Source organism: Monodelphis domestica, chromosome 5, assembly GCF_027887165.1.
Source record: "Monodelphis domestica isolate mMonDom1 chromosome 5, mMonDom1.pri, whole genome shotgun sequence".
NCBI lineage: Eukaryota > Metazoa > Chordata > Mammalia > Didelphimorphia > Didelphidae > Monodelphis > Monodelphis domestica.
The window spans coordinates 249,243,194-249,256,224 of NC_077231.1; the positions used below are offsets into that span (position 1 = coordinate 249,243,194).

The following is a 13,031-nucleotide window of genomic DNA, read 5'->3' on the forward strand; positions in this document are numbered from 1 at the left end:
TTATACACAGTCTTATTAACATCAATAATAAATCAGTCAGTATTTACTGAATGTGTATGGGGTGTATGGGGTGCTCAGGGAGAGGTAGTATCTCTGGTATGGAGGGCTTGTTGTGCCCTTCTAGGGCAGCTCTCCAGCCTCTGACCCCCACCTGACACCCAGCTCTCACTTATGGCTCCTAGTAGCTGCTAGCATGCAGCAGCGGCCACACCCTGGGCAACAGCTTTGACAGGCCAGCTAAACCTTGTGAAGGTAGCCATCGGGTCATCGACCCCTGGTGAACTAAGGCTTTGCTTACCCAACATGTGAAGACTGCTTCGGCTGAACAGATGGAAGAAACCGATAAGAAGGTTCAACAGCTGAGAGGGCGACACAGCAAAGCACTGTGGAGTGCTTAGGGTGTGTTGGAGCACAAAAGACAACAAGGCCATCCAATGCAGCTGAGGAAGTCTCCAGGTGTAACTACTTTTCATGCCACTGGACCCAGGCTTCCCACGCCGAGAGAGTGGGGCTGTCTCTGTGCAACGACGGTTCTACTTAAATCTCCTTCACACACAAGTGTCTTTGTGCACAATCATCTATCATAGATGAAAACCCACAAAGACAATCATCATCCTCGGTTACCGAGAGACTACTACTATTTACTGAATACCCACTGTGTTGAGAGAACTTTATTAGGTTAGAAAGAAAAAGAAAACTATCTCAATTAGCCTACACATGTATGTTCTACATCTTTCATAAAGCTGGACACTATAACAGACTGACAATGTTATATCTACCTAAAGCTCAATTTCTAGCAAACAACTTTGTATTGCTGTCTACTACAAGATTTGGATCTGGCCCATATCACAGTGTAGTTAAGTATGAGAAGCAATACCACTGCTTCTAGAAATGTGTTTAGAACAGTTCTAAGACCTACCATGAAACAAAAGAAGCCAATCAAAGTAGTCACCAATTTATGAAAACAATTTCATCTAAGTAATTAGAGTTTAGCTACACTGAACTGATGATCCAACAGCATATATTTTAACAAGTCTCTAAAAATCAACTATTTTAGATAAACTATTGTGGACAGATTTTGAAATGAAATATTTTTGTACCTGTGTAATGTGGAGAATTGAAATCACTATCCAAATAATTAATTCCAAAAACCTCACTTATGCCTAATGTGGTCTAAAAGTGAATGGGACAATAATTGCATCAATTATCCTGCCAATTCAATTCTCAGCACCTTTTTTGATCCTCAATGAGCTATACTTTTCCTCAATACTCAACTTCACCTGGCTCCAGCAGCAACAATTCTTTCTTGAGATGAGATCTTTTTCCTGAAGTATCCAGGAAATTGCTTTTTTTTAAAAAGGAAAAGAAACCGGTTTTAGGATCAGTGCAGAAAAGGGCAAGAAATAAAAAGAAGTCAAGCTCATTTTGTTCCTTTTATAATTTGAGACAAATGAGAAAACAAATTTTAATGCTATCCCCCAAAACCCAGATTTTAAAATACTGAGACACCAGAAAATTATTTGATGACAATACATTCTTCCAAGATGCAATATTTATTAATATATTCTTCCAAAATATATTTATTAATTCTCCTATAAAATATTTCCTTTATAAGAAATAAATGATCTTTTATGAGAGATACCTCAGAAACGGCCCCCAGGAGATTTCCATTTAATACCTGGGCTATATCATTTTACCTCCTTTCACAAAAAGACATATGATAGGCCATCACTTGAAAAGGGATTTAAATGTTGGGACACATTTTTAAATGCTGAATTTTTAATATCTTGCTACCTACTAAGAAAAAATACTTTTTCAAAAGTTTCTTACACTTGTGATAGTTGGAAATGTGGAATAGAATCCTATATAACTTGACAATCAATATTCTGCAAAAAAAGATCCTACCTGAAACAGATCGGTGTCTTCATATACTGGTATTATTATGTTTGTATGAAGTTCAGTCAATAAATATCTGTTCAGACATCCCTATAGAAACTGTAGTCTTATTTTCCAGGGGGCAAAGCTACTCCTATCTCCTTTCCCTCCCCCCAATACTGCTGCTATACTTATAAGAATTTTTAATTTGTATCATTCATCCAAGTTACTGTGGTTTCCTTTAATTTACCCTTTACTCTCTCCTATACAAATGATTTCTCAAGCAATCTTGTTTCATTTTGGATTTCAATTATGAAAAATTTTTTAATTTTTTAAATTTTAATAACAAATTTCCACATGTTTTCCAAAGTCATATATGATCCATACTGTCTCTCTCCCTTCTTCCCTCCCTACCTCCTGGAGCTGACAAGCAATTCAACCTGGGTTAAACATGTATTATCACTCAAAACATATTTCCAAATTATAAAAAAATTTAAAATTAACAGTAATTTAAATTAAATTAAATTAAAACACACTTTTTCTTTGACTACTTATTATGACAAATCAATAAAGAATTTCAAATACCTTAGAGGAAACTAAAAAACTCAAACCTTAGAATACTTTAGTTTCTATATTTTCAACATATTTAAGGCAATTATAAATTAATAATGTGGACTGGGTAGATGGATTTACTTTCCAAATTAAAAAAAAAGGTTTAAATCTGATGATTAAAGCTAAAAGCAACCATTTTCAACCTGTCTAGGAAAAAAAATCAAGACTTTTCTTGCAAAATTCTGGTAGATTCATATACTGTAACTCTAACCTTTAATATTTGACATTTCCATGCTGAAACAGAGCAGTGGAAACTTTTCTGAATCTGTGTTGCTTTTGGAAACCAGCACCTCACATCTGCTGTCTCTGCAATGCAGTGTCCAAGCTGGGTGTAAAAGGTTATTTTATAATTGCCACTGCAGATGATATCAGAATCATAACTGTCACCCTGTGGCTCCATCTTCCTAAGAACAACGATCTTTTGAACAAGTCACAAGTATGTGATTTTCTGAATTAATACCTTCCACAGATGGAAATACAGACTTTGTGTTTAAGAAAAAGAAAATCAAATCCAAGGCTACTTACTGAAAGTAAAGGTAGTCTCTGCAGATTGAGTCCAACTGCTTCTACTGCATTTGTTAACATTTCTGGAAATTCCTTGATTCCTAAGGCATTTCTTTCCTCTACACCCCTCCTCCCCATGAGAAGTTTATTAATAATCTAACTATCCTTCAACAAAAAGATTGATAAAAGGTGGTGAGGTATGGGGATATGATTGTATTTCTTGGTGAAAGCACAACTTTCACCAAAAGAAAAGCATTCTACCCATTAGAATGCCCTGGATAAAGAGATAGCTGAGCTAAGCAACTGAAAGCAGGAGGTGTAAGGCAAAGATTCCATTAGTTCAAGAATTCTATAAATGCTGCTAATTACTATTTTTTTAGTTTCATGACATGTGCTAGTTTTTTTTTTTTTCAAAAAAGGGGGAAAAGTCTGTACTGGCCTCAGATGTACCATCAATTCTTCCTTTCCATACCCACACCCACACCCCCATAACAACTTTTGTTTTCTAACACTACTTATTCCTGGTTTGAAACCTGACAAATAGCAAAAATTTAGCAACCAAAAAAAAAGAAAGAAAGAAAAAGGAAAAAAAAGTATTTTGCCACCCTCCTGGCTAACTGAAATGCTTGTTCCTGAGATTACAGTAATTACAGCCCCAGCATGAGCTCCATACAAGCGCTAAATGAAACAGCAGATCAATTAAAAAATAAACACTCCATTCTAGGAGTAAGACAACCCCCTGGGACGTCCTAACAAGCGTAAATGAACCTGCCAGGCAGCCTGCCCCTCCACCCGGTTCCCTGCTCTCTTATCTTAAGGTGGGTTGGAGGAGTTAGCAAGGGGAAGGGTTAATTGACAGGGTAGCAAGCGGTAGGTAAAAGAAACCTTTGGTCCCTGTTCCTCCCCGTATAGATCACGAATTAAACCTCAACCTGCCTCACCCTGGAGGTTAAGCCTCAACTTTCCAGCGATCTGACTGATCTGAGTAAATAGTGGAATAGGAAGAAGGAAGACACTGTGGTGAAGACAAACCCATATGTAGTTTTACACAGATATGCTTATAGGATGTGTGTATTATGTATGCCTACTCCCAAAAGTTTGTTTCAGCAAATGGATGGAGTTTCACAGTACAGACGTGCTGTAGATTCAGAGGTAATCCAAGAGGTGGCAAAGTTTTCCATTTGGCTATGGAACCGTGATTTCGGTTCTGGTGGTGATAGGTTGAGAGTGGAATAGTTTGCAGTGACTTAAGTTTTGCATATATATCTATATTTCTGTATTGTCACATAATCATATACAGATATGTATGTATATATGTGTGTGTATCTTTTCAGACTGAAGCTCTGGCTTCCAGAAATGAATGTCTACTAAATCAGATGCCCCACTTGCTCTTACAAACCCTTCTTTCCTCCCTATGGATAGCCAGCACCTAATATAAATGGCAAATTTCTTCAAAATTCCAATAGCTTATGACCCAAAGAAATGCCTGGTTTCAAAGGTAATTTGGCAGTTACCTAGTTTAACTTCTTCATTTTTTTTTAAATTGAGGAGAAAACACAAGTTCAGAGAGGTGGTGACTTGCCCAAGTTCAGTTTAGTGGTAGGGACCACAGCTAGACACCCCATCCAGTGAACTCTTCCAAATCACTATGACCCATTGGTCACGCCTGTGGTGATCCATTCACATCTCCTTCTAAGAACCCCAAGAGAAATCCTCATTGGGATCATGAGTTTAAAAAGAAAAAGTCTGCTTTCTCATAAAGTGAAAGGGTGCAACTAACACCCCTTTCTATCACAAAGTCCTTTGCACTCACCTGGCCAGGCCTTTCTACTCCGTTGAAATTTCCTAAGAGGTTGCCATTTAAGGCTGTTTCACTGAGTTCGGGAAGCTCACAGAGCTCCGGAGCCTTTTCCAAAAGATATCAGAGGAATACCCGAAGCTGGGTCAAGACCACTGACACAGTTTCATTCACGTCTGGATATTGAAACTTTATTAACCTGTTACTTGGAAGATGAGCGCCGGACAAGGTCACACTCATTCCAAAATTAAAGAGCCTAGAAATTGGGGTGTAGGTACACCTTGCTCCTGAGGTGTGAAAAGAAAAAGATGCTAACCATTGATTTACCCAGAGAAGAGAAGCGGTATTTTGGTTCGCTGTTATGTTTTTTCAGGGCAGTTTAGGAAGAGGATTCTAGGTTTCCTTTGGAAAACCGCCGCTAAAACAAGCACAAGACGCACATCCACCGACCCCCTCATCCTGCTCCAACCCCGCCCTTCCCAGATCTCCATCACCAGGATGTCTGTAAGTTCGTCTTCCGAGGATATAGACTGCAATATAGAGAACCTCCTTAAGTGGGGTTGAGACTTGGGAGTCCCTGGTCTCCGCCCCCTCTTCCGAAAGATAGGCTGACTTAACCCAGGAGGCGGAGACTGAGTCAGCTCCGTATAAATATTCATGAGGACCGCGGCTAGAAGCTAGCAGGGGCTGGAGACTGGGAAGTTGTGTAAAGGGCGCTGCTCCCGCGGAGGAGACAGCGGCAGCAGCAGCAGCAGCAGCAGCAGAAGACGAAGACAACGAAGTAGCAGTAGCAGCAGTAGCTAAAGCTCAGGTGTACGGGTTTGTTTTTTGACAAGAGGCCTGACTGCCTACGATTCCGTGTGTCCCCTAGCAGCACCGCTACGACTTTTACCTGGAGGGGGGAGCCAGTTGCCCCGCACTTGGCGGAGAGCTGAGTTTCAAGAGACCGCAGGAGGGCACTGACTAACCGCTGCTGAGTTCCGAGAAATCCTGCTTGGCGGCTCGACTTTTATAAAGGAGGGGAAATTTGTTTGCTAGTCCCTGGGTGTTCTTAGCGGGGGCAGAAAAAGCTGGAAAGGTTCATCTCGAGACCGGAGGAGTTTGTATATATTTGCTCAGCCATTTTGACTTTGCATCACGGGGAGCGGAGGCGAAACTTGTGGACTCACCACCTTCTGTGCTCAGCAAAGTCAGGGGCAGCCCAGAAGCAGCCGGGGGAAAAGTGGCTGCGGCCCGAAAGAAGAAGAAGAAAAAAAAAGCAAGTGCAATAACAGGAGAACGATGAGACTGCGACTGGAAACACTCCTCCGGGCGGACTGAAACTGGACCTGAAAAAATTTTAAGGGGGGGAAAGGGGAGAGAACCCCCCCGGGAAGGATTGCCGGGCTTTTCTTACTCCCCTCCGGATTTACTCCTTTCCAAACCGCAAAGGAACTGCTGTGGGACTTGGGGAAGGGGGGGGAGCGCGGGGGTGGCGCTTTCTCTCCCCCCGCCCCTGGCTCCCGGGGAAAGGAGCCGCTACTGAGATTTGAAGCGGGTGGGGGGTAGGGGGGAGGGAGGGAGGGAGGTTTGGATTGATTTCCTCATCCAGCTTCCCGGACAGTGAGACTTGGGACTAGCCGCTAGCGGGGGAGACAAGGGGGGCGCAATCGGCAGCTTCATTTACAACCCATTTCTCCCTGGAGAAGCCAAAAGACCTTCGAAGAGGGGCAGGGGGAGGGCCCAGCAAGAGGAGAGAAGCCCCCGCTGGTACCCGGGGAAGCTTGGAAAGCGCTTGCTGCAGGGCTTGCTCGCCAGGCTACTCCTTTCCCTCTCCCTCCCTCTTTCACTCTATTCTCCACCCCTCCAGCAGCTCCCGCGGTGCAGGGAGAGATTTGGGGAGAACTAGTAAGCGTGGCGAGAGGGACACTTGGAGGACTCCGGGGTGTGCGAGTCTGCCGACTGGGCCGTGTGCGAGGAGCCAAGTATGGAGTGGAGTTACCTGTTGGAAGTCACCTCCCTGATCGCTGCCTTCTCCCTGCTGCAGCGTTCCAGCGGGGCGGCCGCCGCCTCGGCCAAGGAGCTGTCGTGTCAAGAGATCACCGTGCCCCTGTGCAAGGGCATCGGCTACAACTACACCTATATGCCCAACCAGTTCAACCACGACACGCAGGACGAGGCGGGCCTGGAGGTGCACCAGTTCTGGCCCCTGGTGGAGATCCAGTGTTCGCCCGACCTCAAGTTCTTCTTGTGCAGCATGTACACGCCGATCTGCCTGGAGGACTACAAGAAGCCGCTGCCGCCCTGCCGCTCGGTGTGCGAGCGGGCCAAGGCCGGCTGCGCCCCGCTCATGCGCCAGTACGGCTTTGCCTGGCCGGACCGGATGCGCTGTGACCGGCTGCCGGAGCAAGGCAACCCAGACACCCTATGCATGGACTACAACCGCACGGACCTCACCACCGCTTCACCCAGTCAGCCCCACCACCATCACCCGCCGCCACCGCCGCCGCCGCTACCCGGCGAGCAGCCGCCCCCGGGCTCCGGGCACCATCGGCCCTCCGGGGGTCGGCCTCCACACCGGGGCAGCGGGAGCGGCAAGGGTTCGGAGGCTGCAGCTCCCCCGGCCCGAGGCGGAGGCGGGAAATCCCGGACCCCTGGCGGCGGCTCCTCCCCCTGTGAACCGGGCTGCCAGTGTCGTGCGCCCATGGTGTCGGTGTCCAGCGAGCGGCACCCGCTCTACAACCGAGTCAAGACTGGGCAGATCGCCAACTGCGCTCTGCCCTGCCACAACCCCTTCTTCAGCCAGGACGAGCGAGCATTCACCGTCTTCTGGATCGGTCTATGGTCAGTGCTCTGCTTCGTCTCCACTTTCGCCACAGTCTCCACCTTCCTCATTGACATGGAACGCTTCAAATACCCTGAGCGACCCATCATCTTCCTCTCCGCCTGCTACCTCTTCGTCTCGGTGGGCTACCTGGTGCGCCTGGTGGCCGGGCACGAGAAGGTGGCGTGCAGCGGAGGGGCAGCGGGAGCTGGCGGTGCGGGTGGGGCCGGCGCCGGGGCAGGGGCGGCCGGTGCAGCGGCTGGGGCTGCTGGGGGCCCGGGAGGGCGGGGCGATTATGAGGAGCTGGGTGCGGTGGAGCAGCACGTGCGCTACGAGACGACGGGCCCGGCGCTATGCACGGTAGTCTTCCTGCTTGTCTACTTCTTTGGCATGGCCAGCTCCATCTGGTGGGTGATCCTGTCGCTCACCTGGTTTCTGGCGGCGGGCATGAAGTGGGGCAACGAGGCCATCGCGGGTTACTCACAGTACTTCCACCTGGCCGCCTGGCTGGTACCCAGCGTCAAGTCCATCGCGGTGTTGGCTCTCAGTTCTGTGGATGGTGACCCAGTGGCTGGTATCTGCTACGTGGGCAACCAGAGCCTGGACAACCTGCGGGGCTTCGTGCTGGCCCCGCTGGTCATCTACCTCTTCATCGGCACCATGTTCCTCCTCGCTGGCTTCGTGTCGCTCTTCCGCATCCGTTCGGTCATCAAACAGCAGGGAGGCCCCACCAAGACGCACAAACTGGAAAAGCTCATGATCCGCCTGGGCCTCTTCACCGTCCTCTACACCGTGCCCGCCGCAGTCGTGGTCGCTTGCCTCTTCTATGAGCAGCACAACCGCCCCCGCTGGGAGGCCACCCACAACTGCCCCTGCCTGCGGGACCTGCAGCCGGACCAGGCCCGCCGGCCAGACTACGCAGTCTTCATGCTTAAGTACTTCATGTGCCTCGTGGTGGGCATCACCTCGGGCGTGTGGGTCTGGTCTGGAAAGACGCTCGAGTCGTGGCGGGCCTTGTGCACTCGCTGTTGCTGGGCCAGTAAGGGAGCTGGTCCCGGCGGAGGAGCCGCTGCCGCCGCCGCTGCCGTAGGCGCGGGAGGAGGAGGAGGGGGAGTGGGAGGGGGAGGCAGCGGAGGAGGAGTGGGGGGAGGTGGCGGCGGAGGAGGAGGAGTGGGAGGCGGAGGAATGGGAGGAGGGGGCTCTATGTACAGCGATGTCAGCACGGGCTTGACGTGGAGATCAGGCACCGCCAGCTCGGTGTCCTATCCCAAACAAATGCCATTATCCCAGGTCTAGAAGGGGGCGGCTGTAGGCAAAAGGAGAGGACTTCTCGGAAAAGGACGAGGCGGGAGTGAGAAGAAGAGGGAAGGAGGGACCTTTGACTGTCTGAAGTTCCCACCCCCCCACCCCCCTTCTCTGTGTTGATTGCTATTAGCATGATAATGAAGTCTTAATGGTATCCATTAGCCGGGACTTAAATGATTTGGTTAGAACAATGTACCTGGCATTGACAGCTCACAGACCGCCCCCCCCCTTTCCTCCATTTATATGCAAGGAACTCTTACTGCAAGGCAGTGTTAATTTTTGTTGTTGTTGGCAAAGAAGGGTGGACTCTGCCCAGTCTCTAGAACGGAAGGCAAGAAGCTTTCACTCCTGGTCCTGTGCTCCGCCTGGAAACCCATAGAGCAGCACATGTCGTTCATTTGAGGGCTGTGTCTTCCTTCCCCCTGACACATACACTCACTCTCTTACGTAAACTCTTTATGATTAACAAACGCATCCTAGAGGAGGGATGATCAGGACCTGATGGGACTGCAAGGTTTGGGTTTTCTAAATGACCAGGCAAATGCCTTAACAAACAAACAAACAAAACCATGTCTTAATTATACACCCCAAGTAAATACGGGTTTCTTACATTAAAGGATGTATTTATATAATTATTTGTTAACTTGTAAAAATATGTAAAATATGTACATATCAAAAGATATACTGTCTGTACATTTTTTTTGTAAAAAGTTTAGAGGCTACCCCTGTAAGAACAAATATGAGTATTCTATTTTGTCAATAAAATGACTTTTGATAAATGAGTTCAGCTTTACCCTCTCCCCCTGCCTATTCTAAATTGCTACTCTTTAAACTACTTGAAGGGTAAAGAAAGCTTCCTGCCACAAAATAATTTTCTACATAGTAGAATACTGTACACTGCTCCAAAGCTTGGAGAAACAGTACCTCTTGTTAAGAAACTTGAGTTCATTCCTAAATTGAATGCAAAGTAAATATTGTTCTTTGGCTGGAAACTAAGCTGAGTCTTCTCAGCCTCCAAATGATGGCATTTATTATAATAGCTCTATTCTGTTCCTAGGTTAATGACAATCATGATAGTCACATATATGTAAGCTGAGTTCATGCAAGGCAGACCCTTAGGCTTTGTTATTTATCCTGCAAAATAGGACCAAAGCTTAAATGTCCCACAATTTCATTTGCCATCTATGATTTTCTAAATCCTTGGCATTCCATACTGCTGAAGTATAAAGGTTAATGTTTGAAACCCATCGATCACACCTTACAGTATGTCACTTGGCTATTGAGTGGTAGGTAGAGGGGGCTCTCTTTAATAGATTAAACTAATGGGTTAACATCTTAATAACCTATCATACTTGTGTATATCAAATGTGGTTCTTTTCCAAGAGAAAAGGTATTGTTCTTCTGTCAAGACGAAGCTAATTTATTTGAGCAGAAGGCTGTTGAATTAGCAGAAGAATGCTTTGGCAATTGTTGAACTTTTTACCTGTCTGCCCAGTGGCTCAGCACATCATTCCTTTAAGAGGAGCTAAATGAATAGGGTTAATCTGTAGGGAACTTGGTCTTTTGAGTTTGAAAAACTTTGATCTTTTCTCCTCTCCAAATGTGATGTATAGTCTGAAGTTTCTTTCCCTGGTGCCGGGTTCCTCTTGTTGCAGACCAATTGGCCACCATGGAGCCTTAAAGTTCTTCAATTAAGGGCATGTGGGACTTTTGCTTAAAAAAAAAAAAGGAGGGAGAGGGAGAGAGAGGAAGACTTGTAACAGTTAGTGAACACCAGAGGGAAAAGGGAGAGCAGCCTTTTAAACAGATTTTCCCTGCATTGTTAGCCAGACTACAGGCAGCAAGGCATGGGTTGAAGCATTATAGAAAAGAGCTATGAATGCCCTACAGGTGGTCTGTTCACATAATCCCCCAATTTAAAGCGTTTTCCTTTGCTGGACAATTGCATTACAAAACTCCCTTCTTTTTCACTCCTAATTGAACCAATGAACTATTATAAACTACAAGTTTTTTTTTTCCTTTAAAAAAAATCCTATGTCTAAAATCTATTGACTAAATTCTGGCAAATTTTCTGAACTGCAGTCTTTTAAGGCACCGGAAGTAAAAGGTTCTTCATCAGACATTTCTTCTTTTCAGATATTTTTATGCCTTATGCTTGTTATTTTCTGTCAGATTAGCAATAATTTAAAAGTAATTGGTAAGGTTGTGTGTTAGCACTGAAAAGATAGCCCCAGGTCCCTTATTAACCTGTCAATCAAGATAAGAGATGGGTAGCTCCCCTGCTAATGACATAGGCATCAATCATCATTTGTGGGAAAAACCTCCATTGAGCTAAAACTTGTTTCTTACATCCCCTAAAGATGTTTTCCCCTTCCCTTTCCACAACAGGAATGTAGGTTGGGAATAAAATCTGAAGACTGAATTTCTTCTACATATCTTTGGATTAATAAATGACCTTTAATTTAGTTTTGTATCAAAACTATCACACCTAACAACTGGCAGTGAGATTTTTGAAACCTCTTCCTTGAGTTACCCTTGCTATTAACTGGATTTCTGTTTAGAAAGCAAGCCACAAAGCTAGGTTAGATTACTTCCACATCTGTCTTAAAGTTGAGGGAAGTTGTAAAATATATGCCCAGCAATTTTATTAAACAATTACCATTTTGTAACTTGGGTACCAATAAAAGGTCAGCATGTTCTCAACATGGTAATTATCACCTACTGTATATGCACAAGTAAGTTCTGAACTGTTAGGCGTTGTCATATTGTCATAGATTTTTCTTTAACTTCAAGTGGGCTTTTACTTTCTGTTCAGAGGGGGAAAGAGAGATGCCAGAAGATTTTGGTTGGCATATTGACTTTCCATTCTGGCAAGATATTCCTTTCAACCACTTAACAAAGACACATTTTTGACAAAGCACTCTAGCCAAACTTTCTTCCTTCACTATTTAGGTACAAATTATAGCATATAAAACAACTTATTTAATTCACTTAATATGGGTAGGAAGTATTATAGATACAACCAACCAGTTTTTTAAAACTTGAAACTTAGTCAATATTACTAGTAAATAAATACCTTTAACTATCAGGGAGAGGGATACTCTGGTGTTAAATGCAAATATGCTCATTTGCTTTTTAAATTGGGATCCTTGGATGACAAAGTTGCCAGGATGTATTCAGTATTGATTGCTGGAATCTGATTCCCAAAATGGATTTTTTTTTTGGGAGGGGGGAAGTAAGGAAAGAGAAAATTAGAACATCTCTGAAATTGGTTGCTTTCATTAAAAAAAATTCATTAGCTGCAAAAATTACTTTTCACTGTATTACAGATACAATTATTACATATGAACTCTGCATCAGCTCTGGGAAATGCTGTCAAATCTGGGGTTGTGGTTACAGCATGGCTATAATAGCAATGTAAATAAAATTTATGGGGTTGAAAACTATAAGTAAAACCAAAGTTCATTAAACTGTTGTGGGAAAAGTTCAATGAAACACTTTTCTCTTTATCATAAATCCAATTTGAAAATGGCATAGAAGGGAAGTAATGCATTTACATGGAAATAGAAAAGGCAAGCCACGTGAAGTAACAGCTGAACATTCCAAGTGCATGTAACACTTCAAAAGTTTTATTGGGGGGGAAATCTCATTCTTACTCAAAACCACAAGTAAGTGGGGAAATGTACAGGAAATGAGGTTAGATATAAACAGCCAACAAGGCACAAGATACAGGTAACTATGACTTGGATAAAAATAATCTCCATTATCAGATAACTCAGGTTAGAAAGGTGATAAGAAACATTTGCATATATGGATGGATGGATCGGATGGAGACATCAGAAATGGAAATTTATCTTCTACTGCCATCTTGTGGCATGAAGGAAAGTTGCACATGTCTCAGAACCTATGCACTGAAAACGGTTCAAATACATTCCTCTGCTTACCCATTCAATTCAAGGAACATTGATTAGATGCCCATTGTGGGCTTTATCTGGTGGACAAATAGATGCTTTCTACTATGCACTTGATTACCTACCATCATATAGATTAGGCCCTTTGTAATTAAAGGTACAAACACATTAGAAGTCATTTTTTTAACCTCAATAGAATTAAGTAACAATCCAAATGATTATC

At 44.5% G+C, this 13,031-nt stretch overlaps 1 protein-coding gene across 1 annotated transcript; it reads left to right on the forward strand.

Annotated features, from left to right (window-relative positions):
• Window positions 1–1,525: 1,525 nt before the first annotated feature.
• On the forward strand, window positions 1,526–9,679 carry FZD8 (frizzled class receptor 8). The gene has a single exon (XM_001365772.4). The coding sequence runs from the start codon at window positions 6,756–6,758 to the stop codon at window positions 8,886–8,888; it is 2,133 nt and encodes a 710-aa protein (XP_001365809.1). The 5' UTR covers window positions 1,526–6,755; the 3' UTR covers window positions 8,889–9,679.
• The last annotated feature ends 3,352 nt before the right edge of the window (window positions 9,680–13,031 follow it).

Coding starts and splice junctions, on each gene's coding strand:
- FZD8 (XM_001365772.4), top strand. CDS start 6,756: ATGGAGTGGAGTTACCTGTTGGAAGTCACCTCCCTGATCGCTGCCTTC.